Genomic DNA, 24,044 nt, shown 5'->3' with positions numbered 1-24,044 from the left:
CTATGGGGGTGGGAGAAGGGAAGGGAGGATGAGGGCCATGGCTCCCTCTGCACTGTCACAGTGTCTCAGTGGTCCCGCCATACTCACTGGCAGCCTGAGCGTAGCTTCCTCCTTTTCCACCTGCGGGAAGAAAACACCCCGTGAGAGACCAGGGATGAGGCAGGGCCAGGAGGTCCTAGAGGAAGTCCTAGTCCTGGGCCCAGAGAAGTTTCCAGAACCGTGTGTACAGACCCAGGGCAGGATCAGGGAAGGGCATGTGTGGGGACTGGACCCACCGCCCTCCTGGAGGCCTGTGCTCAGCAGGGACCTGCCCTCTGACCTGGGGCTGCTGGGAACCGGGTCCCCAGCACCAGCAGTATCAGGTGAGAAGTGGGCCCCTCATTTCCCATGGGCCTCACTACAGAGTCAGTGTGAGCACAGAGCCCCACACTGGCCATCACAATGTGGGGATGGAGCTTCCCGTGAATGAGGTGGGACACACGTCTACCTGGGCTTGAACCCCCAGTGAGACAGACACTCAAACCCCACCCTGCCCACCTGAGCGCCTCTTCCCCCACATCACAGCTCCAGCCACAGCTCCCAGCAGGACCAGGCCCCCAGCGATGCCCAGGATGATGAAGATGGTGTGAGAAGGCGGCTCTGGGAGGAGAAGGGAAGGGAGGAAGAGGGCCCTGACTCCAGGCCTCAGCTCCACCCCAATGAGGTCCTCCAGAGTCCCTCTGCCCTGAGAAGAGGCTCTGTGCCCTCGGCCCTCCTCACCCCATCTCACGGTCAGGGGCTCGGGCAGCCCCTCGTGCTGCACATGGCACGTGTATCTGTGCTCCTCTCCAGGGGGCACCCCCACGGCCGCCCACTTCTGGAAGGTGCCGTCCCCCGCAGGCCTGGTCTCCACCATCTCCATGTCCTGGGTCTGGTCCTCCCCATCACGATGCCAGGTCAGGCTGATGTCCGCAGGGTAGAAGCCCAGCGCCCAGCACCTCAGGGTGACCTCACTGGCAGAGACGGGGTGGTGGGTTACGTGTGCCTTTGGAGGGTCTGAGGGGAGGGGAGAAAATGCAGGACCTTTGCATCCTCCATGGGACACTCCAGCAGAGCCCATGTGACCATCCTGAGAGAGGACAGACACCTGGGTGGGGAGGGAGCATACAGCACACACACCAGCCTGGACAGTGGCTCCTGGAAGGATCTCCTAGTCTTTAGAAAGTTCTAGAGTCATAAAGACACAGCCCAGGGTAGGAGGTCTCTGGGGAGAGAAATGGTCCTGACCTGGGTGGAGGCCACATGACTCAGAAAAGCTGAGGTCAGGCCTCAGACAAAGGGGTGTGGGGCAGAGCACAAAGCCTGAGAGAAGGTCCCCGTGGGCCCCAGAGCCCCTGCAGGGCCCCTGGAAACCCCTTATGGGCTAAGGTTGGGGGGGGGTGTCTCTCTTCACCCTGGGATAGCCTGCACCCCTACCTGTCCCTGAGAGGAGGGAGAGTCCCTCTGGAACATGACCTGGACATCCAGGGCAATCCCTCCCTGACCCCGATGAGGGGTGTCTGACACTGACCCCCTGTCCTGTCTCCTTGTAGGAGCCCCAGCCCCGGGGAGAGGGGGCGGCCCCGGGGCCCCTGGTACCTGCGCGCAGCAGGGTCTCCTTCCCTTTGTCCAGGAACATGCGCAGATGGTCCACACACTCCCCCTCCAGGTAGCTCCTGTCATGCTCTGCCGCACCCGCCGCCTCCCACTCGCGCTTTGTGATCTGAGCCGCCGTGTCGGCCGCGGTCCAGGAGGTCAGGTCCTCGTTCAGGGCGATGTAGTCGGTGCCATCGTAGGCGTATTGACTGTACCCGCGGAGGAGGCGCCAGTCCGGTCCCACCTCGCAGCCAAACATCATCTGGAAGGTGTGAGACCCTGACCCCGCCCCGAGGGGTCAGCCCGCCCCGCCCGCCCCGCAGGGACTGAATCTAAAACTGAAAGTGAAATCCGGTCACAGTCCCCGCGGGCTCCTCCCGGGGGTGGGGGGGCCGGGCGGGTCCCAACGCCTCGGGGTGACGCTCGGACCCGGACCCTCGGGGCGACCCCGGCCCGTCCGTGGGGAGGGGGGTCGTGAGGGGCCCGGCGCGCGGCTCACCGTCCTCGCTCTGGTTGTAGTAGCCGCGCAGGGTCTGCAGGTACACTCGGAAAATCTGTGCGTGGTTCTTGGCTCTCTCTGTGTTCCGGTCCCAATACCCCGGGAACACCTGCTCCACCCACGGCTGCTGCATCCACGGCGCCCGCGGCTCCACCCTCCCACTCGGCGCGTCGCTGTCGAACCGCCCGAACTGTGTGTCGTCCACGTAGCCGACGACGAGGTACCGGGGCTCCCCGCGGCCGGGCCGGGACACGCCGGTGAAGAAATATCTCAGGGAGTGGGGGCCTGGGGGGCGGACGGAGGGCAGGGCCGGGCTGGACACGTGCCTTCCCGGGCCCGCGCCCCGCCGGGCCCCCGCGCTCCTCCCCGCACAGCCGCCCCCTCGGACCCCGCATTCACCGGCCCCGCTGGGGGTCAGGACCAGCGCCCCCGAGAGCAGCAGCAGGAGGGTGGGGGGCCTCTGCACCCCCATCCAGGGCGTTTGGGGAGCGTCTGAGTCCGGGCGCTTCTGCGGAGGACTTATAACCGGGAGCCGCGGGGACGCTGATTGGCTGCTGTACAAGCAGCTCAGCCAATGGGAGTGGAGGTGGAAGGAGTCACAAAAACTTGTTGATACAACAGGAAGTTTAGCGGTCAAAGAATGAGTTCATGACCAAAGGGGGAAGCAAAACTAAGGTTTTTCTGAGAGAGCCAGGCGCTGGCCTCAGGCCTCAGACACAGGGCGTGTCTGGGACAACAGGGAGGGACCCCAAGGGGCGGGCGCAGTAGCTTTGTGTCTAGAGGTAGATACATGCCCCCCCTCCCCCCAGCTTCTGATTGGTGCTTCCTGGGAAGCTCCCAGTCCATAGGGTGGAGGGAGCTTTGTCTATAGGGTGGAGGGAGCTGTCTGTCTATAGGGTGGAGGGAGCTGTCTATAGGGTGGATTGAGCTGTCTATAGGGTGGAGGGAGCTGTCTGTCTATAGGGTGGAGGTCGCTGTCTGTCTATAGGGTGGAGGGAGCTGTCTGTCTATAGGGTGGAGGGAGCTGTCTGTCTATAGGGTGGAGGGAGCTGTCTATAGGGTGGAGGGAGCTGTCTATAGGGTGGATTGAGCTGTCTGTCTATAGGGTGGAGGGAGCTGTCTGTCTATAGGGTGGAGGTGGCTGTCTGTCTATAGGGTGGAGGGAGCTGTCTGTCTATAAGGTGGAGGGAGCTGTCTGTCTATAAGGTGGAGGGAGCTGTCTGTCTATAGGGTGGAGGGAGCTGTCTGTCTATAGGGTGGAGGGAGCTGTCTGTCTATAGGGTGGAGGGCGCTGTCTGTCTATAGGGTGGAGGGAGCTGTCTGTCTACAGGGTGGAGGGAGTTGTCTGTCTATAAGTTGGAGGGAGCTGTCTGTCTATAGGGTGGAGGGAGCTGTCTGTCTATAGGGTGGAGGGAGCTGTCTGTCTATAGGGTGGAGGGAGCTGTCTGTCTATAGGGTGGAGAGAGCTCTTTAAGGGTGTTGGTTCTTCCCTCCCCAGTTAGGTTGCTTCAGCAACTCTTGCCTAGCTGGGTTTTCGCCCAGTCGGGTTGCCTTAGCAACCAGTCAGCAAGCTGCAACCTGCTATTCTTGGACTTCCATTTTCCTTCCCTCCTGGCCCCATCCTTAACTATGTAGCTCCCTTCCATCTGCTCAAAGACAGGGCCTGCAGCCACCAACGTGGCCTCTCTCCCTGGCCAGGGAGCACAGAACACCCCTTTTGGGGAACAGGGCACCTGAGGCCCAGAGAGGCAGTCCCGTTGCCTCAGGTCGCACAGCAAGTAGGCAGTGAGGCCTAGGGGGGCTAGAGGGGCTCCCATAAGGGCACCTCCTCTGCATGCACAGGGGCAGGGATCGCCATTAGGTGTGTGTCGGGGAAGGGGGAGACAGGGAGGTCAGCTCGGGGCCAGCACCACAAGGGAGGGCGGGGAGCGCCTCCAAAAGATCCAGGAGCATGGTCATCTCTGGGACCCTGAGCCGGGAGGGAGGACAGACGGAAGTGAAGCTCTTCCCCATCTCACCAGCTCGGGGCATCTCCATTCAGCATCCCTAGCCACTTGCGACCCCACTCCCACTCCCTACCCGGCCTAGGCACGGCTTAGAGCCTCTCTATCCGCCCAGCAGAGGTCTCTCCTGCCCTCGCTCCTCTAGCCCCGCATCTCTATGATCCAAGTATTTCCCTCCTGGCTTTGCCCAGTGCCTGGGCTCAGGGCCAATGTCCCAGAGGCAGTTCGTAGTGCGGAGGCCTCTCTCTCTCTCTCTCTCTCTCTCTCTCTCTCTCTCTCTCTCTCTCTCTCCTGAACACAGCAGGAACCAACTCAAGAGACACAGGAAGTTGGCCAGCCAAGGAGGGGCTGCGGGAGGACTCTAGGGTGGGTCGGGCCTGTCTCTCTCAGTTCCAATGGGCTGGACCCCTGCAGCAAGCTAACCTACCAGTTGGAGCATCTGCTCCTAGTGGTCAGTGCACATCATAGCAACTGGTCGACAGATTGTCTGGCCCATGGTGGTCAGTGCATGTCATAGCGAGCGGTTGAGCGACCTTAGCACATCATTAGCATACTAGAGGCCCTATGCATGAAAATTTGTGCAAGAGTAGGCCTTCCCCATTCTGCTGGCACCTGCTTCCTTCCAGTACCTTCCTCAGGATGCCGGCAGGCACCGGGACCCGGGCTGTCTTCCCTCGGGCTGTCCGCAGGCAGCTGGAACCCAGCCAGCTTCATCAGGAATGACATCTGGTCTAATTAGCATATTATCCTTTTATTACTATAGATTACACTTTCGTTGGTTGAATGGCTGACCAGACACTTAGCATATTAGGATTTTTAATATATATATATAATTGATTTTTTACAGGGAGGAAAGGAGAGAGATAGGTTTAGAAACATTGAGAGAGAAGCATTGATCAGCTGTCTCCTGCACACCCCCCACAGGGTATGTGCCAGAAACCAAGGTACATGTCCTTGACCAGAATCGAACCTGGGACCCTTCAGTCCTCAGGCCAGCACTCTATCCACTGACCCACACCAGTTGGGGCATGATTTGTGTTTTTAATAATTACTTCTCATAACTCATAGCTAGTCTCCAATATTCTATTTCTGTCCCTAACCGGCCCAGGATTGTGCAGTCCACAGGACAACTGAGGAAACCCAGAGCTGACACTGAGTGAGTTACAGGCAAGAAGACGGTCAAGTCTCATCATTCTCACAAACCGAGGCCGGCGAGGGGTAGCCACTGGCCCCCGGTCACACAGCCAGTCAGGGCCAGCTGAGGTGACACCGGCGCCTCCACAGGGCTGGGGTGCTGGAGGGAAGTGAGGAGCAGATCGAGGCTGCACCTGACCCTCTGTCCCCGGGTTGAGGCGTGCAGAAGGCAGCGGTCTGTGATTCTCTCTCATCATGGATGTTTCCAGCCGGATCGCTTGCTAAAGGCATCCGTTTGGTGCTCTGATCCGCAGTGGGCTTAGTCTCCCTTGAGTCCAGTCCCCCCTTATCCCGAACCCCCAGGACAGAGGAGCAGGTACGGGACGCCCGGTGAGTGGGTGGGTGCGGTTGCGGACCATCCAGGTGGAGCGAGGTGTTTGCCTAAGCGAGGCCCTGGGTCTTGAGACAGGAAGCAGCTGGAAGGCTTGCAGGGACCCGGGGCAGCCATGAACATATGGGGTCAGCGCCTCTGCCTTCCTGGTTGTCCTCTCACGCCCACGTGTGCGGGTGCCCTATGCTCTTGAGGTCAACCAGCAGGAGTTGGCCTTGACTCAGGCAGGAGCTGAGCCCTCAGGAGGGGTAGTGGCCGGGTAGGGAAACCCTGGTTCTCCAGGAGGAAGTCACGGTCACCCTGAAGCCGGAGGAGCCGCTGAAGGGAGGTGGGGAGCGGTGGGCCCAGGGCCGAGGCGGCCACAGGACCTGCCTGCACCCCCCTATCTGCTTACCTACATCATCCTCCTTCCCCTGCTCCCTCAACTCCTCATCTCCCCGGGCAGCTGGGGGGTCCCGGGGCCTTGTCTGTGCCCAGACTCTAGACTCTACCTCCCGCTTCCCCGAGCTCTCAGGACGGCCACCGCTATGATCATCCAGCAGCCCTCAGGCTCCCACGAGGTATGCTGGGGTCTCTCACCCCCCCTCGCCCCCATGTGGCCACATAGTCCTTCACTCCATCGCCCTCCACTTCCTCCTTCAAATCCCCGGTCGGTCTTTTCGTTCCTGCCTCTGCATCCCACCTGCTCGGGGCAGGAGCCTTTCCGTCCGTGCGGGATGCGGAGCGGCCGCCCCGACTCTGTTCCCAGCGACACAGGAAGCGGTGGGACAGAGCCTTCTGGGCCCTTGGGCTCAGATTCGCAAGAAGACGGAAGGTGTTACCGTGAAAGTCCACCGGCCGGAAACACACGCTTCAGGGGACAGTTCCTAAGCCTTCTAGTTCCGCAGGCCTGCATCTCGGTCGTTCTGTGCAACGGATGCTCGTTCAGTGCCTCCCCTATGCCAGCTTCTGGGGCTAAAAGGGGGACTGAACCAGACCCAAATCGCACCTGCCTTCCTCCCCTTAGCAGCGGCAGGTCGTATCGTTATTTGGTACGTGCTGCAAACAGGAGCTCGCCTAGGCCTCCAGGGGGCGACAGAGACCACAATATGTATGCAAACGTCACTGCGAGAGCACTTGGGAGGAACACAGCTGGAAGGCTGAAATTCAGAAAGGGCCTGGATGAAGAATGTTGTATAGCTGGTTTGGCTCAGTGGATAGAGCGTCGGCCTGCGGACTGAAAGGTCCCAGGTTCAATTCCGGTCAAGGGCATGTACTTTGGTTGTGGGCACATCCCCAAAGTGGGGTGTGCAAGAGGCAGCTGATTGAAGTTCCTCTCTCATTGATGTTTCTAACTCTGTCTTCCTCTCTGTAAAAAATAAATAAAAATGTATTTAAAAAAAAAAAAAAGACTGTTGTACAGGTCAGTTCCAAAGAGGAAGGTCCTCTGGTGTCTCAAACAAAATGAAGCGAATGGTGCTTGGGTTCCCAATGACCCCTCCCTGGCACAGGTCCTTCCTTTTTAAAAATATATATATATTATTGATTTTTTACAAAGAGGAAGGGAGAGGGAGAGAGAGGTAGAAACATTGATCAGCTGCCTCCTGCATACTCCCTACTGGGAATGTACCCCCAACCAAGGAACATGCCCTTGACCAGAATCGAACCTGGGCCCTTTCAGTCCACAGGCCGATGCTCTATCCACTGAGCCACATCAGTTTTGGCCACAGGTCCTTCCTGAGAAAAGAGGGTGGGCTACTCAGAGCAGCTAAGATTAGCAACTGCTCAGCACCAGCTGGGAAGCATAGATGGACCCCATGTCCATAGCAGCAGCATTTACAGTGGCTAAGACCTGGACACAGCCTAAGCATCCATCAGTAGAAGGGTGGATGGAACGCTGTGGGACATCTACACGGTGGGATACTGTATGGCTGTTAAAAAGGCGGAGGAGGAGGAAGAGGAGGGGATAGAAGAAGGATCTCTTACCTTTTGCATGGATGGACCTAGAGATTTTTTAAAATATATATATTTTATTGATTTTTACAGAGGGAAGGGAAAGGGGTAGAGAGTGAAAAACATCAGCTGCCTCCCGCACACCCCCCACTGGAGATGTGCCCGCAACCAAGGTACATGCCCTTGACCGGAATCGAACCCGGGATGCTTCAGTCCGCAGGCTGACACTCTATCCACTTAGCCAAACCGGTTCATATATATATATGATTTCAGAGAGGGTGGGAGAGGGAGTAAGTGGATGACGTAGAGGCCAGCTCTGTCCTAGGTGCTGCTGGAAAGGCCTGTCTCATTCCAGACCTCACACCAGCCTGCGGCTCTGAGCTACAGCCCCGCCCACCAGCGCTGCTGCTTGCAGAATCTCTTTCTGGAAATGGACATGAAAATCCTTGTTTGTAAATTTAACTTCACTGCATGACCTGGAGCCACTCAGAGCAGGCCAGTGGTTGGCAAACTCATCAGTCAACAGAGCCAAATATCAACAGCACAACGATTGAAATTTCTTTGGAGAGCCACATTTTTTAAACTTTTTTTCTTTTAACGCCACTTCTTTAAAATAGACTCGCCCAGGCTGTGGTGTTTTCTGGAAGAGCCACACTCCAGGGGCCAAAGAGCCGCCTGTGGCTCTTGAGCCGCAGTTTGCCAACCACTGGAGCAGGCGATGACAAAAACATGCCATGGGTAACACCAGCAAACGTTATTCTATTCTGGTGAGGGTCAGCTGACAGCCAGAGCCTATTAAGCTGGTGAAAAGGAGAACTCCTAGCCCGGCCGGTGTGGCTCAGTGGTTGAGCCTGGACCTAGGAACCAGGTGGTCACGGTTGGATTCCCAGTCAGGGCACATGCCCGGGCTGGAAGCTCCACCCCCAGTGTGGGGCGTGCTGGAGGCAGCCGATCAATGATTCTCTCATCACTGATGTTTCTATTTCTCTCTCCCTCTCCCTTCCTCTCTGAAATCAATAAAAATAGTTTTTAAGCTGAAACCGGTTTGGCTCAGTGGTAGAGCGTCTGCCTGCAGACTGAAAGGTTCCAGGTTCGATTTCAGTCAAGGGCATGTACCTTGGTTGCAGGCACATCCCCAGTGGGGGGGGTGCAAGAGGCAGCTGATCGATGATTCTCTCTCATCAATGTTTCTAACTCTCTATCCCTCTCTCTTCCTCTCTGTAAAACATCAATAAAATATATTTTAAAAATATTTTTAAAAGAGAAGTTGGGTCTTAGCTATTTTGGTTCGATGAATGGAGCGTCGGCCTGCAGACTGAGGGGGACCCAGGTTCGATTCCGGCCAAGGGCACGTGCCTGGGTTGTGGGCTTGATCACCAGTAGGGGGTGTTCCGGAGGCAGCCGATCAGTGATTCTCTCTCATCATTGATGTTTCTGTCTCTCTGTCCCTCTCCCTTCTGAACTCTAAAATCAATAAAATGTTTGTTTTTTTTTAAAGAGAGAGAGAGAGAGAGAGAGAAATTGGCAGCCCTAACCGGTTTGGCTCAGATAGAGATAGAGCATCATCCTGCAGATTGAAGGGTCCCAGGTTCAATTCTGGTCAGGGCATGTACCTTGGCTGCAGACACATCCTCAGTGGGGGATGTGCAGGAGGCAGCTGATGGATGTGTCTCTCTCATTGATGTTTCTAACTCTCTATCCCTCTCCTTTCCTCCCTGTAAAAAATCAGTAAAACATATTTAAAAACAAAAAGAGAGAGAAATTGGCATTCCCCCAGCGTCCCTCGGGGCTGTCTCCTGTGTGTATGTTTGGGGGGGGGGGTGACAGGTGGGGTTACTCAGGCTACCTGAAAGCCCCGCCCACCCCAGTGCGCCTGCGCGGTGGCTATGACGCCAGCGCTAGCCCCACCCCCTTCCAGGGCGACCGCAGGCCAAGGGGGCGGGGCCTGGGCACAAGATGGCCGCGGCGCGCCCGGAGCCGCCCCAGAGTCCGGGCTCAGCGGCCCGGGCGCCGCGCTCCCCGGAGCTGCCAGACCTGGTGCGAACGCGGAGGGGACGTGGGCCAGGGGCTCCCGGCGGGAGGAGGCCGCGGGCCGGGGCGGGGCCGGGGCGGGGCCTCTGAGGCTGGGCGGGTGGGGAGGCATTTAGAGCCGTGGCCTGGGGGCGGGGTTCTAGGGTGGAGCCGGGGGCGTGGCCTGTGGCGGAGCCAATGGAGGTGTGGGGGCGTGGCTTAGCGGGCGGGGCCTGGAGGACATCTGGGCGGGGGAATGGATCCAGGTATTGAATGTGTCAGATTAGGGGGCGGGGCCTCAAGAGGGGCGGGGCCTCCCTGAGACTGCTGGGCCGTGGGCCGGGGTGGAGGGCCGGGAAGGTGATGGATCCTAGGGCGCCCACGATGGCGTGGGGGTGTGATTCTCTGTAAGGGCCTGGGTGACGCGCCCCGAAATCCCCAAGGGAGGGTGCTTGAGGGAGAAATCACTGCTTCCAGAACACTCTCAGGCCCCCCGCTGGGGACTGGAGAGTGAGGACATTCATTCACTCGTTCACTCATTCATTCATTCCAGGAACATTTCCTGAGCTGCTTACTTGGGGGTTCACAGATGGGTAGCTGAGGGAGGCAGAGGAGGACTGCTTGCCTGCAGCTTGCAGACTAGTTGGTGGGGGAGAGAGGCGTTGAGGGGAGATGGACGGGTTGTGCAGCGTTCCAGAAAGGAAATAAAGACGGAGTGAGGGTGGTGGGGGGGGGGGGGGAGCTAAATTTAGACAGAGCAGTCAGCTGCGTGCCTGCCGGCTTCTGTTTACACCGGGCCCCGAGATAAGCAGGAGCAGGTGGCGGCGGATGGATATTCCTAGGCGGTTCTGGGGGAGTTTTTAAGCGCAGTTGGAGCCACGGAGCGTTTTGAGCGGGAACTGACTTGATCCGGTTTCCATTTGCCAAAGGTCATTCCGGCTGTTGGCGAGATGGGCCACCGGGAGCGGGCCAAGCACAGAGGGCCCATTCAGGATGGCCTTTTCAGTCGAGGCCGGACATGGCTGCGTTTTTTTCTTTTTTTCTTTTTTTAATATTCTAATTTTTTACATTGAGGAAGGGAGAGGGATAGAGAGCCAGAAACATGACCAGCTGCCTCCTGCATAACCCCACTGGGGATGCGCCCACAACCAAGGTACACGCCCTTGACCAGAATCGAACTTGGGTGGGACTCTTGAATCCGCAAGCCAACGCCCCATCCACTGAGCCACACCGGTTTTGGCCTGGGAGGGGAAGTCTTGATGGGGCTTAGAGCAGAACCTAGAATGGAGGGGGTGCAAAGGAGAGGAGGCTTTCAAGAAGTGGGGCGTGGGGGGGGGGTTTGGAGGCCTTGAGGCCGGGTCCACAGGCTCCTCTCTTCTCCCCCCGCCCCCACCCCAGGTCCTGGTGTCCGCGGACGGCAGCCCCACCACGCCCCCGCCCGACCTCATCGAGATCCAGGTGGTCAGGGTGACGGACAGCACGCTGGCGCCGGAGCCCCCGGAGCCGGGCTCCCTGCACTGTGCCTTGTGCCCCGCCGCCTTCCGCCTGGTCTCCGAGCTGCTGTTCCACGAGCACGGCCACCTGGCCGGCGCCGGGGCGGGGGCCGGGGGCGGCGGGCGGCGGGGCGCGGACCCCGGCCGGTGCCACGTGTGCGGCCACAGCTGCGCGGGCCCCGCCAGCCTCCGCGCGCACTACAGCCTGCACACCGGGGAGCGCCCGTTCCGCTGCCCGCTCTGCCCCCGCGCCTTCGGGGCGCTGGCGGCCCTGCTGCGGCACCAGCTCCGGCACGGCGCCGAGCCGGGAGCCCCTCGGAGGCCCCCCGAGGCCGCAGCGGCGGGGACTCGGGCACCCGGGCCCGGGGTGGCCCCGGAGCGCCCCGAGGCGGCGGCGCTGGCGGCCGCGGGGAAGCCGTTCGCCTGCCGGTTCTGCGCCAAGCCGTTCCGCCGCTCCTCGGACATGCGCGACCACGAGCGGGTGCACACGGGCGAGCGGCCCTACCACTGCGGCGTGTGCGGCAAGGGCTTCACGCAGTCCTCGGTGCTGAGCGGCCACGCGCGCATCCACACCGGCGAGCGCCCGTTCCGCTGCGCGCTCTGCGCCCGCACCTTCAACAACTCCTCCAACTTCCGCAAGCACCAGCGCACGCACTGCCGCGGCCCGGGGCCGGGGCCCAGGGACGCCGGGAGCCGGCCGAGTGGGGCGGGAAACACGGGGGAAGAGGGGCCTGGGGAAACGGCGACCAAGCAGGCGAAGGTCGACCAGTAGGCTGGCCCCAGGGGCGGGTGGAGGGTGGCGGGCTGCAGGGGGAGGGGTCGGCTGGGACCAGGAGGAGGTGACAGACAGAAGAGGGGAGACTAGGGGAGAGCAGAGAGGCATTCCAGCTAAATGCCACGCTCAGGGCTCCCACAAACCCGCGGGGCAGCCCAGTGGATGTCCAGCTAACTGCCAGGAACACGGCTGAGCATCCGTCCCGCCCGCCTGCCTGCCTGTTGGGTCTAGTTGGTACAGGACAGAGCCTGCGCCCTCCGCAGGGGGAGCCAGGCCTGAGGAGATGGGCAGGTGCGGGGTCCATCCCAGTGTCCCCGGCCAGCCCTTCATCGCTGGCCCCTGAACTGTCTCGGGGCGGAGGGCGGGCCAGGAGGGGACCCTCTGCCTACCTCGCTGGATGCACTGAACACAGGAGCCGCCATGAAGGTCCTCCATAAAGAGACTGGAACCCCATCACCTCAAGCCAGGGGGCCCCCAAGTCATTGACTAGAGCATTTGAGCCTCCGAAGTTCAGCCTGACCGTCCAACTGATCATAAGGATCTCGGCTGCAAGAGCTGCTGTCCCTGTTCCCATAGCGACCCCCCTAACGCACCAGACTCCTCTTCTGGGGCGACTGAGATCCAGGCGGCCAACGCCCCCGCAAACCCAGCTCCTAAGGTGTGTCTCAGCCCACCCCACCCAGCTCTATGAATGCCTCAGGGGTCTCTAATCGCCGCTCCCGACCTGAAGCCAACAGCTGACTGCCTGGCCCCCAGCTGCCCCCAGGCCCGCGGGTGGCCAGAGCGTGGCAGCTGAGCCCTGAGAGCCTGGCGAGGGGAGGATTTGGGTGTGGGAGGCGGGCGGCCTCCAGTCCGATCCTATTAAAGGGCTTTCGGAAGGGTCGCTCCAGGTCGGTCTTGTGTTTGGATTTGGGGGAGGGAAAAGGACTGGGGGTCCATGGTACTGCCACCAACAGAGGACTGCTGAGCCCCTTTCCCCAAACCTCCCCAGGGCGGGGTGGACGTGGACGGCGTCCGGTTACCAGAGAGAGCGGTGTGGGTGCGGCCATGGGAGCGGGCCCAGGGGTGCTGGCAAACGGAGGGGCCCTGTGATCAGTGGGAAGGAAGGGGAGCCCAGGTTTGCTCACACTCCTGCTCCCCCAGTGCTCCCCAGGAGAGAGGAGGTGCCCCGTCATAACGTGAACCCCACGTTCTGTTTCCCCAAAGCAATGCCTGCATGTCCTCTCCCGACGCCTGGGCGGAAGCCTGGGCCTGTCGCTTGAGCTTCGCCCTCATCCTCTATCCAATTCCTTTCCTCGTCCTGCTCCAGAGCCAGCAGCATTCCTTCAGGACCTGAATGCCCCTTTGCACCATCACTGCTCGAACACCAATACCAGGGGGTAAGGCCTGGCCTGGGGGTGACCGAGCAGCTGCCCGGCCTCCAGGCACTGCGTCCATTCTCCATCCCACAGCCGGTGCCTCCTGCAGACACGGATCCCACCGTCTCCCACCCGCAGTGGCTCTGAGAAGGGACCGGAAGCCTGGGTGCCTCTGGGGCGGAGGGGAATGAGGGCAGCGGGTGGAGATACGGAGACTGGCACCGGGGCTCAGAGTTGGGGTTGGGGGCGTGGGGGCCGGTGACAGATGGGAGAATGGGGACCCCCGTCAGCACGGCTCCCGCGCTCTGAGGGAGGCAGGCTGGGCCGGGAGCATCTCCATTGTCCAGCAGCTCATATGATGTAAACTGTTCTGATTTTCAGATGCTGGTAACCACATTCACATTCTTGGGCATTTTTCTTTGTTTTCAATCTATTTTTTACTGATTTCAGAAAGGAAGGGAGAGGGAGAGAGAGAAACATCAATGATGAGAATCATGGATCGGCTGCCTCCTGGACCGAGTCCACAACCCCAGCATGTGCCCTGATGGGGAATCGAACTGATGGATGCTCAGCTACTGAGCCACACCGTGGGGCTGGTTTTGGTTTTGTTTTCACGCACAGGCTAACCAGAATGTGTCAGGGGCGTGGACCAGGCGGCACTGGCCAGCTCCGATTCTGGGGTCATCCAGCTCCTTGGGGATCACCTTCCCACACCCCACCCCTCCCACGTGACCTAGACTGTGTGAAGCTCTCCAGGATGGCGAGGTTTGGCCAGACACGCCAACCCCGCCCCTGGCATCCTTGGCCCGCGGCACCTGGCTTCCTGTGGTGGCTCAGGAGCCGCTTTCCCCGCCCGGAAGCTGGTTTGGCCCTGGAGCCTGGTCAGGTGACCCCTCCGTGCCGCTCCAGCCCGGGTCTGTGTCAGTGTGCTGCTCCACACCCGGTGACTGCTGAGCCTGGGACACTGGGTCTCCGGCATCACAGCATGGTGGTCCCTTCCAGTGTGTGTATGTATGTGCGTGTGTGTGTGTGTGTGTATGTGTGGAGGTGGGCAGGGAGGTCAAACTAGACTCGCCCCCGGGCAGGCAGTGCCCCCAACCGGCTTTGTCTTCGTCCCACACGGAGGCGCGTGGGGCTACAGGGCCAGCTGGGGGGACCCCGCTGGCTGTCCTTGGAGCCCCCTCCTCCAGGGCCTCATCCTCCTCCCGGACAAAGGGGAAACCATGATGCACGCCTCCCACTCTCCTGAGAACCCGGACAAGGGCCGTGAAGGGCTTTGGAAGGAACGCCCCCAAATTGTCCTGGACAGGCAGGCGCCTGAGCAGCCTGTGGCTCCGCCCGGAGCCGGAGCGCACCGCGGCGGCCAGGGCGTCCCTTCCGTCTCTCCCACGGACAAGGGGCCGGTTCTGGCGCCCAGCGAGGCGGCGGGAGGGGCTTCGGGCGCTGCTGGCTGAGAACAGATGCCATGGCGCCTGGAGGGGAAGGAGCTGGGCCGGCTGGCACTTCCCGAGGGCGCCTTATCCGTCTTGGATGTGGGGATCCCTCAGTAACCCCAGGGGGCGAGGAGAGGAAGAGGAGGGGGGTGCGCCGAGGTGAAGGACGTGGGAGAGTCAGAGGCCCAGGGAAGCAGGTGAGCTCACCCTTCCCTCGGCCATCACCGAACCCGAACCCGGAGCCCCGGCTCCCGGCGGTGAGGAAGGACTCCGCCGCCCCGTGATACGTTTATTGTCTCTGCTCTGTACAAGCCGTGTCTGCCGCCCCGCCCCCTCCCCACAACCCGAAAGGGCACCCCGGCCCCCTGGTGCCCATCCCGCTCCGCTCCAACCCCACTGTCCAGCCGGAAACCACGGGGGGGGGGGGGGGGGAGAGGTCCTGCCCGTCTCCACCGGAGATCGTGGGGGACAGAGCGCCGCTGGGCGGCTGCTGGGGGTTACAAAACGGGTCAGACGGGGGATCAAGTTCAGGGTCAGACGGGATGGGAGGGGGGCCGGAGGGGGCCAGGTGGGAGTGACTCGGCCCGGGCTTTGCACAGCGGGCCGGGCTGCCTGAAGTCCCGAAGGACGGCGGGAGAGACAGCGCGGAGGAGGCGGCCGTCTGACCGCGGCTGGGGCGGGGCGCGCCTGGACGGGTCCATCCGAGCGCAGCGGCGCCTGGGAAGCCACCCAGGGGGTCAGGCCTCCTTCCCGGCCAGGGCGCCGGCCCCCGCTCCCGGCCCCGCCAGGCCCTCGGCCTTGTGCGCCAGGCGGTGCTTCTTGAGGCCGTAGGTGTTGGCGAAGCCCTCGCCGCAGGAGGAGCAGCGGAAGGGCCTGCCGCCCTGGTGGGCCGCCAGGTGCTTGCGGAAGTAGCCGGGGTCCTTGAAGGCCTTGAGGCAGGCGGGGCAGCGCAGCTCGGGCCGCGGCGGCTCGTGCGCGCGCTGGTGGCGCAGCACGGAGCTCAGGTAGAAGAAGCCCTTGCCGCAGTGCTCGCAGCGGTAGGCGCGCTCGCCCAGGTGCAGGCGCTGGTGCTCCAGCAGGTTGGAGCGGTAGCGGAAGGTCTTGCCGCAGGCCCCGCAGCGCTGCGGCCGCGCCACGGCGTGCAGCCTCCGGTGCTCCGCCAGGCTGGACGACTGCGCGAAGCGCTTGGCGCACACGCCGCACTTGAAGGCCCGCTCGCCCGTGTGCACCACGCGGTGCTGCCGCAGGTACCAGGAGCGCAGGAAGCCGCGGCCGCACACGCCGCACCGGTAGGGCCGCTGCTCCGTGTGGCAGCGCTGGTGGCGCATGAGCAGGGCCGCCTCCCAGAAGCGCTTGCCGCACACCGGGCAGCGGAAGCCGCGCTTCTGCCGGTGGCTGCGCCGGTGCAGGAGCAGGTCGTAGGCGCCCGCGAAGCTCTGGCCGCACAGCCCGCAGCCCAGGGTCCGGCGCACGAGGTGCACGTACTTGTGGGTGACCAGGCCCAGGAAGTGCTTGAAGCTCTGGCCGCAGGTGGCGCAGCTGAAGCGCTCGGGGCCCGAGCTGGCGCCCCCCGCGCCCCCGGCCCCCGCCGTGCTTCCGGCGTCCTCGCCCCCGGACACCCCTGCCAGCGCCGCCACCGCCGCTCCCACCTCCCCGGCCAGCCCGTTGTCCAGCATGCTAGCCGCCTCGGCGGCGCCGCCCGAGCCGTCGGCGGGCTGCTGGCCGCCGGCCGCGGGCGGGAGCAGGCGCTCGGGGGCGGCCTGGTGCACCAGCTTGTGCCACATGAGGTTCTCGATGAAGCCGAACGTCTTGCCGCAGGCGTCGCAGCCGTAGGGCTTCTCCGTCATGTGGGCTTCCTTGTGGCTCATGACGTGGAAGAGGTCGGGGAAGTGCTCGCCGCAGTCGGAGCAGGCGTAGCTCAGGGCCTCGGCGGCCCCCGCGCCCGCGGAGCCCGGGCCACAGGCGCCCGGCGCGCCCTGGGGGCCGGGGAGGCCGGCGGCCCCGGCCAGCGCGCAGGGCAGCTGCAGCCGGTGCACCTGGCGGTGGCGGGTCAGGCTCTGCGGGTAGCCGAACACCTTGCCGCACAGCTCGCACTTGTAGGGGCGCTCGCGCGTGTGCACCACGTGGTGCTTGCTCAGGTGGAAGGACTCGCGGAAGCGCTTCCCGCACACGGGGCACTGGTGCGGCTTCTCGCCGGTGTGGATGCGCTCGTGGCGCTTCAGGGTCTCGCGGCGGCCGAAGCCGCGCCCGCAGATGCCGCAGCAGAAGGTCTTCCCGGGGCCGCCGGCGGCCGTGCCCGCCGCGCCGCCGGTGCCCGCGCCCAGCAGCAGAGGGTGCGCGCCCAGCAGCGGCACGGGCACCGCCCCGTACACCACGGCCGCCGCCGCCGCCGCCGCCTTCTCCGTGTCCGTGGCGGGCGCGTCGGGGGGCAGCAGGTAGGGGCCCGGGGGGAAGGGGGGCGCGGGCTGCGACACGGCAGCGGCCACCGCCCCCGCCGCCGCGTCCTTGGGCGCCTCGGGCCCCGCGCCGGGGGCCCCGGGCGGCGCGTGCGCGGCCTTGTGGCGGAGCAGGCTCTGCGGCGCCGAGTAGGACTTGCCGCACAGGTCGCAGGGGTACACGGGCCGGGGCCCCGCGGCGCCCGCGTGCGCCGCCTGGTGCTTGAGCAGGTAGGCGGCGTCGCGGAAGGCCTTGCCGCACACGCCGCAGGGCAGGCGCAGCAGGTCGGCCGAGTGCGTCTTCACGTGGCGCTTGAGGCTCTCGCGGCGGTTGAAGCTCTTGCTGCACACGGAGCAGGAGAAGGGCTTCTCCCCGGTGTGGATGATCTGGTGCTGGTGCAGGTGGCTGGGCTTCTTGAAGACCTTCCAGCACAGCGGGCAGGCGAACGGGCCCTCGCCGCCGCTGCCCGCCGGAGGGGGAGGCGGAGGGGGCGCCCCCACGCCGGCCTGGGCGCCGGGGACCGCGGTTCCGTCCACGGAGGCGGCAGCGGAGGGGGCGGTAGGGGCGGCGGGCGTGGGCGGGGGGCCCGCAGGGAGCGAGGGGGGGACCCCGGCGGCGGCGGCGGCGGGGGGAGCGGGCAGGCCCAGCGGCGGCAGGGCCACCCCGGGCTGCGGGGGGACCCCGGCGGCGGGCGGGGCGTCCTTGTGGCAGCGGCGGTGGCGGATGAGGCTGGAGACGTGGTTGTAGGTGCGGCCGCAGACGCCGCACTCGTAGGGCCGCTCGCCCGAGTGCACCAGCATGTGCTGCACCAGGTGCGAGGACTGCTTGAAGGACTTCTGGCACACGCCGCACGGGAAGCGCCGCTCCATCAGGTACTTGAGCCGCCGGAAGTAGCCCTTGTCGTCCTTGGTGGGGTCGCAGGGCGCCCCGGCCACGGGCCCGGGCGGCGTCTGGGCCGGCGCGGGGAGCGGCCCGGGGGTCCCGGTGGCGGCGGCCAGGCCGGGCGCCACCCCGGGCCCCGATGCGGGGCCTCCCCGCTTCAGGTTCCCGAACAGGTGCTGGTGCCCCGAGAGGTCCACGATGCCCCACTGCGGGGCGGGGAAGGCGGCGTCGAAGAGCGGGGGCGGGGGCGCCCCGAAGGCGGGCGGCAGGGGCGGGTCAGGCTTCTTGGCTTGGGAGGCGGCGGAGGAGGAGGAGGACGAGGAGGAGGACGAGGAGGACGAGGAGGAGGACGGCGTCTCGGCCTTGGGCTTGAAGGCGGCCTGCGGCGGGTAGTCGTACTGGGGCGGCGGGGGCTGCGGCGGGGGCTGCGGCGGGGGCCCCGGGGTGCAGGGCAGCGCGGCCACCGCCTTGGCGTGCTCCCCGTACAGCTCCATGGGCTCGAAGCGCTGGTGGTTGAGGAACTCCAGGAAGTCGAAGGGGTAGCTCTGGAAGTGCACCCCGTCCTCGCCCCCGAGGCCGCCGCCCCCCGCGCCCCCGCCCGCTGCGTTCGCCTCCATGTCAGCGGGTGCGGGACGCCGGGCCCTGCGGAGAAAGGGGAGCGGCTGAGCGAGCGGGCAGGCGCGGGGTCTCCGCCCGCAAAGGGGCGTGTGCACTGAGGCTGGCTCCCACCCCATCTTCTCCGCAACCTCACGCCCCTCTCCACCCCCCACGCCCTTTCCCCCCCTACTGCGGCAGGCCCCACGTTCTCTCCTGCCCAGACCCCAATCCTCCAGCACCTCAGGCCTCAGTCCCCTGTGCTCTGTCCCCGCCCGCCCGGCCTGTCCTCTGTCCTCTGGCCCCCAGGATCTGACCAATCATAACCATCGTTACTATCAGAGTGGCTAAGGGGGTGCCAACCTGAGCTGTGTGACCACCGGGCCGTTCCTGAACCTCTCTCTGCCTGGCTGTCCTCACCCGCAAGTGCGGTGACAAAGCACAGCCCCGCCTCCGGGAACTAACAGCCTCAGGCCGCTCACGGCGGGTCCCCGCACCTGATCCCGGTAACTGGGAGGCAGTACCGTCAGCGCCGTCCTACTGGTGGGACAGAGTCTCACAAGCCAGGAAAGTGGGGAGACAGTGTCGGGGCACAGGAGGCTGGCAGGGAGGGAGGGCAGCCTGGCCTGGGGAACACAGCAGGAGAGGGGTCACCTCCCACCTGCTCCCCACTCTCCCCACTTCTGAAGGGGCTGGGCCCCTAGAGCGCGCGCGAGGGTAGGGGTGGGGGGGCGGCGTCCGGGGGGCTGACCCGGCACTGATTGGCAGGCGCACTAGGCCCCAGAGCTGTTCGCACGTCAGTGACGTCACTCACCTGGGCGGGGCCTGAGGCCGCTGCTCAGAGAAGCCCTTCCTGCCCCCTCCGGTGGCGGCCATTCCCTGGGTCCCTCCCAGCTTCACCACCACCTGGACCGCCTGCGCCAGGGCCTGGCTCTGAGCCTTAGCCCCAGGTAGGCAGGAGTCAGCGGGCCCACCAAGGGCAGAGCCTGCCCATCCATCTATCCATCCATCCACCCGCGGGCCCTCCCCGCAGGTGAAAGGTGAGCATCTCCGCCCGCACCCCCGGAGGCGGTATTTTTAGCTGCCAGCTCCGGGTGTCCCTGGAGGAGACCCAGCATCCCATGTCCTTCACACCCTCTGGCTCGGCTGGGCTCATCCCCGGGAGGAGCAAAGGCGGGCCTGGCTGGGAGCAGAAGCCCGGGCGGACCCTCAGCGGGGAGATAGGGCTGGCGTGGCGGCAGGTGGGCGTGGAGGAAGCTGCGGGGAGAGGAGGCCGAGAGGGGAGGGGCCGTGGGGAAGAAGCCTGCAGACTCACCTCCATAAGAGTGCCATACTAACTTCCTGCAGCTCCCCACCTTCTGAGCAGGTGGTGCAGGGGGACTCACCAAACCCCCACACCTCTACAGGACTGTGACACAGGGACCCCGGCTGTCCCCACCAGACCAATGAGAAGACAAGGCCTAGACAGGTCAAATGGCTTGTCCAAGGTCACTCCAGGAGGGTTGGTTCCCGAGGCGGAGGAAGTTAGGGGTGGCACGGGGGTGGGGGGAGAGCCCTTATGTGCGGGTGTTCTCTGCATTATGTGGGAGAGGGAGGTGGGCACCATCCTGAGCAGACAGAACAGTGATGGGGTGAGCCTGGGCCCTCTGCCCCATACCTCAAGACTCTCTCCTGCCTCCGTCAGGTCTCTGCTCTGATGTCCCCTCCACCTCAGCACCTGGTTTCTAGGCCCTTGTTCTGCTGCATTTTATCATCGTGGTCTCTGCCACCGATTTACTGTGCCTACTTCCTGTCTGGCCTTCACACCTAACAGCAGGACTGGCCTGCCTTGTTCGCCACTGTGCCCGGGCGCCTGGCACAGTGTGGGCGCTCCATACATACCTGCTGGTGTGTGGGAATGAAACAGCACCCTCCTCAGTCACCAGTGGGCCCATGACAAAATCACCGGGGAAGCTAGAGGCATGGAAACCCAACATACTTAGGGGGTGCAGCTAAAGCCGTGCTCAGAGGTAAATGTATAGCTGTAAATGCCTGTATATGGGTTCGTATTTGTTGAATGAGTGAAAGGATGAGACCAAGGTAACCAGAATCCCTTCATACAGGGAGGGGGACATTTAGCAGCATCTGAGCTGACACTGAGGTGGGCCCCCAGGAGAAGGAATCCAGGGATGGTGGTGTCCTGGGGGGCAAGTGGGCAGATGCTGAAGGGCTGCGGGTCCGAGAGGAGCAGGGGGTGTTCCTGGGGGACAGAACTGATGAGGCTCATGATTATTCCTGGGAAAGAAGACACATTTCCCCTTTCAGGGCACACAAGAGTTTCTTTCCTTCCTTCCTTCCTTCCTTCCTTCCTTCCTTCCTTCCTTCCTCTTTTCCATGGAGCCTTATTTATGTTGTTAATCCTCACCCAGTGATTTTTTGAGAGAGGTGGAAAGGAGGGGGAGAGACACACAGAGAGAAACATCGATGTGAGAGGGACACATCAATTGGTTGCCTCCTGCACTCTCCCGACCAGGGCCGAGGACCCAGCCCACAACCTAAGTACATGCCCTTGCCCAGAACTGAACCCGGGACCCTCGGGTCTGCGGCTGACACTCTATCCACTGAGCCAAACCGGCTAGGCACGTCGGTGACTTTCTCAGGGGAGGGTGCAGAGGGACGAGGAGGGAAGGGTCTCAAGCGGCAGTAGTTCCATGGCAACCAGAGTCACAGTCACACAGCTCATGTTTATTGTTTGACCAGATGGACAGGAACCATCACCTGGATAGATCGCCACAGTCCCGTGCCATTTCAGGTCCCACTTTACAAGTGGGGAAACTGAGGAAAGGGGCGGTTGTGTTCCATGGTCAGATAGCCAGTAAAGGGGAAACCAGGTGTGGATTCCAAGTCTTGTTGATGCCAAGACCTGTGGGCCACTCCCCTGCCACACGCTGCCTTAGGACAGCATACTAGTCTACCTAAGAAAAGAGTAACATTCTCATTGACCATACATTCGTGACGCCCATCAGCCAATCAGGAGTGAGTATGCAAATTAACTCAACAAAGATGGCATGTTGATTTGCATATACAGGTGCCCAGTGGCTGGGGGCAGGGCGGGATGCTTGCGTCGTTTCCATGGCAATGTTCCACACCACCCCAGCTGCTTTGGGCTTGTGGGCAGCTTCCGAAGGTGGAAAGGTGGCTTGGCTCTGGGCCAGAGCAGGAAGGCACTACTGGCAACCAGGGGAAGAAAGGCCCATTCTTGCAGGAATCTTCATGCATCGGGCCTCTAGTTTGTTAATAATGATAATGGAAACATCTAGAAGCACATGACACTAAAGGAGAGCTCACTACATGCCAAGTACATGTCTAAGTCCTTTAGAGCAGTGGTCAGCAAACTGCGGCTCGAGAGCCGAATCATGTGGCTCTTTGAGTGTTCTAACGCCACTTCTTCAAGGCCGAAAACAAGACTTCTGCGCATGAGCCATGAAGTTTCAATCGCACTGTACACGCCCACCCGCACGTGGTATTTTGTGGAAGACCCTTGAGTTTTTAGCAAAGGTCAGCTGAGGAGTATCCCAATTAAGTTAATAATAATGTACCTACCTATATAGTTTAAGCTTTAAAAAAAATTGGCTCTCAAAAGAAATTTCAATCGTTGTCCTGTTGATATTTGGCTCTGTGGACGAATGAGTTTGCCGATCACTGGGCTACCCCATGAACCGGCACAGGCACCCCATGAGGACAAGGGGTCCTGTCTAGTTTGTTCTCTGCTACATACCCCGCGTGCATGCAGTAGGTGCTTATTAAACAGCGGTGGAACAGACCAGCGAAATGCATTCTGGGCTTGGCAGAGCGGACAAAGGCCGAATAACGGATCACAACGCGCTCACTTCCACAGCCCTCTAAGGTCACACACCCTCTCCCCTCACTCCCACCTCCGGGGCCCCTCCGGCCACTCCCCCACTCCCCACCATCACGCCCGCTCGGACCTTCGGCTTCTCTTCCCTCTGCCTACAACAACCCGCCCCGCCTCCCCCCAAGCTTTGCCGGCAAAGTGAGCTCCGCTCATGCAGGCTGCCGCTCGCAAGGAGCTACCAGGCTCTCAGAGAGCACGGCTGAACGACCGATCACGCTGGCTACTTGTTTTTGATCTGTCTCAACTGGACAGTAAAACCGACAGAGAGGAGGGCTGCACCCCATCTTGCGCAGCTGCATGGGAGCCAGAACAGCACACCCGTTGGAGGAGGATGGAGTAAACGGATGCCTGAGGAGTCTGGGGGCCGGAGTAAAAGCTGGCTGAGAGAGGACAGCTCAGGACAAGCCCCCTTCCTCCCCGCTTTGGGGCGCTCCCTGCGGGACAAGGACCCACCCCTGACCGGCCCAGGAGAGGGATGGGTGTGAGCCGGGCTCTGCCCACCTGAAGAGGGAGAGGCTGTGGGTGCGAGAGCACACCCCTAGAGGGAGCTGTTCAATTAGAGAGGGTCTGGGGTGCTGAAAGGGGTATTTTCCCGGGGAAAGACTGGGGAGGGCGGTGCAAAAGATAAAAAAAGCATTCTTGGCTGCCGATCAGAACGGAGGGTATTTTTACACCAGCCAAGGGGGCGCCGGGCGAGGGTGGTGAGGAGTTTGGGGAGCTGCGGGTGGGGGCGGAGGTAACGGGGGGCATTCCGTTATGAAGCACAAATGCAACCCTCCTGGGTGGCAACCTATAGGGTCTGCTGAAGAAAGGCTCAGGGGCAGCTGGTCTGCGCCGGGAAGGCGACACTGGTGGCATTTGGGGGGGCTGTCCTGGCGGGGGCAGTGCCGGGGGGCTACGCAGAAGGAATCCTGGGAGAAGCAGTTTTTGGGGAGCGGCACGAAAGAGGGCGCTTTGGCCGCCGTCCTACGTAGGAGCGTCAATGAGGCAGATAGGTGGGTGCTCTTCTGGGGGGGCCCCGGCGAGGGCCCCGCGCGGGCGGCACTGATGGGGACGTTCTGAGGACCAGAACGGGCCTGGGCGGGGCCCCCCGCCCCCGCTGTCCCCGGGCCTCCCGGCCACGCGCCCCGTCACTCACCGGCGCCGGGGGTCTCCGCCGGGAGGAGGCCGAGGAGGCGGAGGAGGCGCCGCTGCTCTGGGGAGACCCGAGGGCCTGACCGGAAGTGCCGCCTCCTCCCCCCCTCCCCGGCAGCCCCGCGCCGCCCGCCCGCCCGTCCGCCCGGAAACGGAAGTCGCGTTCGCCTCGGAGGCGCCGGCGTCGGCGTCGAGGAGCTAAAAGAGGCCGCAGCGGCGGCGGCCGGGAGAGGGAAGTGCGCCTGCGCGCCGGCCTGGGGGGCGGAGGGGGCGCAGGCCGGGAAGCCTAGCCCACTTCCGGTGAGCGACCTGAGCCAGTGCGCCTGCGCCGGGAGCGCCCGCTACCTAGAGCCCCGCCCACATGTCCGGTCATTGGGTTAAGCCACGCCCACCGCACAAATCTCACGCTTAAGCCCCGCCCCCGAGCTGATTTTTTTTTTTTTTTTTTTTTTTTTTTTTTT

The 24,044-nt window shown here is 62.8% G+C and overlaps 3 protein-coding genes across 15 annotated transcripts in view; 1 reads left to right on the top strand and 2 right to left on the bottom strand.

Moving 5' to 3' along the window:
• Positions 1–2,666, bottom strand: part of LOC311633617 (popy Class I histocompatibility antigen, A-1 alpha chain-like) — a 35,935-nt gene extending 33,269 nt beyond the window's left edge. For 8 of the 13 annotated variants that reach the window (XM_084906539.1, XM_084906532.1, XM_084906530.1 and 5 more), the window contains exons 1-5: positions 2,513–2,666; positions 2,114–2,398; positions 1,618–1,893; positions 760–1,035; positions 538–639 (exon numbers count right to left, since the gene is read on the bottom strand). In XM_084906539.1, coding sequence (XP_084762665.1) covers positions 538–639; positions 760–1,035; positions 1,618–1,893; positions 2,114–2,398; positions 2,513–2,585 — 1,012 coding nt within the window. In that variant the 5' untranslated portion in view covers positions 2,586–2,666. Of the gene's footprint in view, positions 1–87; positions 121–537; positions 640–759; positions 1,036–1,617; positions 1,894–2,113; positions 2,399–2,512 lie in introns of all 13 variants that reach the window. The other 5 variants (XM_084906528.1, XM_084906527.1, XM_084906529.1 and 2 more) reach the window with 1 other exon arrangement.
• A 6,727-nt stretch (positions 2,667–9,393) lies between these two features.
• ZNF784 (zinc finger protein 784) lies at positions 9,394–12,746 on the top strand. The gene is made up of 2 exons (XM_084906569.1): positions 9,394–9,610; positions 10,982–12,746. Exons 1-2 carry the CDS (start codon positions 9,530–9,532, stop codon positions 11,846–11,848), a joined length of 948 nt encoding a protein of 315 aa, XP_084762695.1. The 5' UTR covers positions 9,394–9,529; the 3' UTR covers positions 11,849–12,746.
• Positions 12,747–14,621: 1,875 nt separating this feature from the next.
• On the bottom strand, positions 14,622–24,007 carry ZNF865 (zinc finger protein 865). Its single transcript, XM_084906293.1, has 2 exons — positions 23,588–24,007; positions 14,622–18,602 (listed from the first exon to the last, which is right to left on the bottom strand). The coding sequence occupies exon 2, from the start codon at positions 18,575–18,577 to the stop codon at positions 15,380–15,382; it is 3,198 nt and encodes a 1,065-aa protein (XP_084762419.1). The 5' UTR covers positions 18,578–18,602; positions 23,588–24,007; the 3' UTR covers positions 14,622–15,379.
• Between the last annotated feature and the right edge of the window lie 37 nt (positions 24,008–24,044).

The sequence above is a fragment of the Pipistrellus hanaki genome, assembly GCF_964339955.1.
Source record: "Pipistrellus hanaki genome assembly, chromosome: 15".
NCBI classification, from domain to species: domain Eukaryota; kingdom Metazoa; phylum Chordata; class Mammalia; order Chiroptera; family Vespertilionidae; genus Pipistrellus; species Pipistrellus hanaki.
The sequence above is the reverse complement of the archived record's forward strand: the minus strand, read 5'-3'. Positions and strand labels throughout refer to the sequence as shown.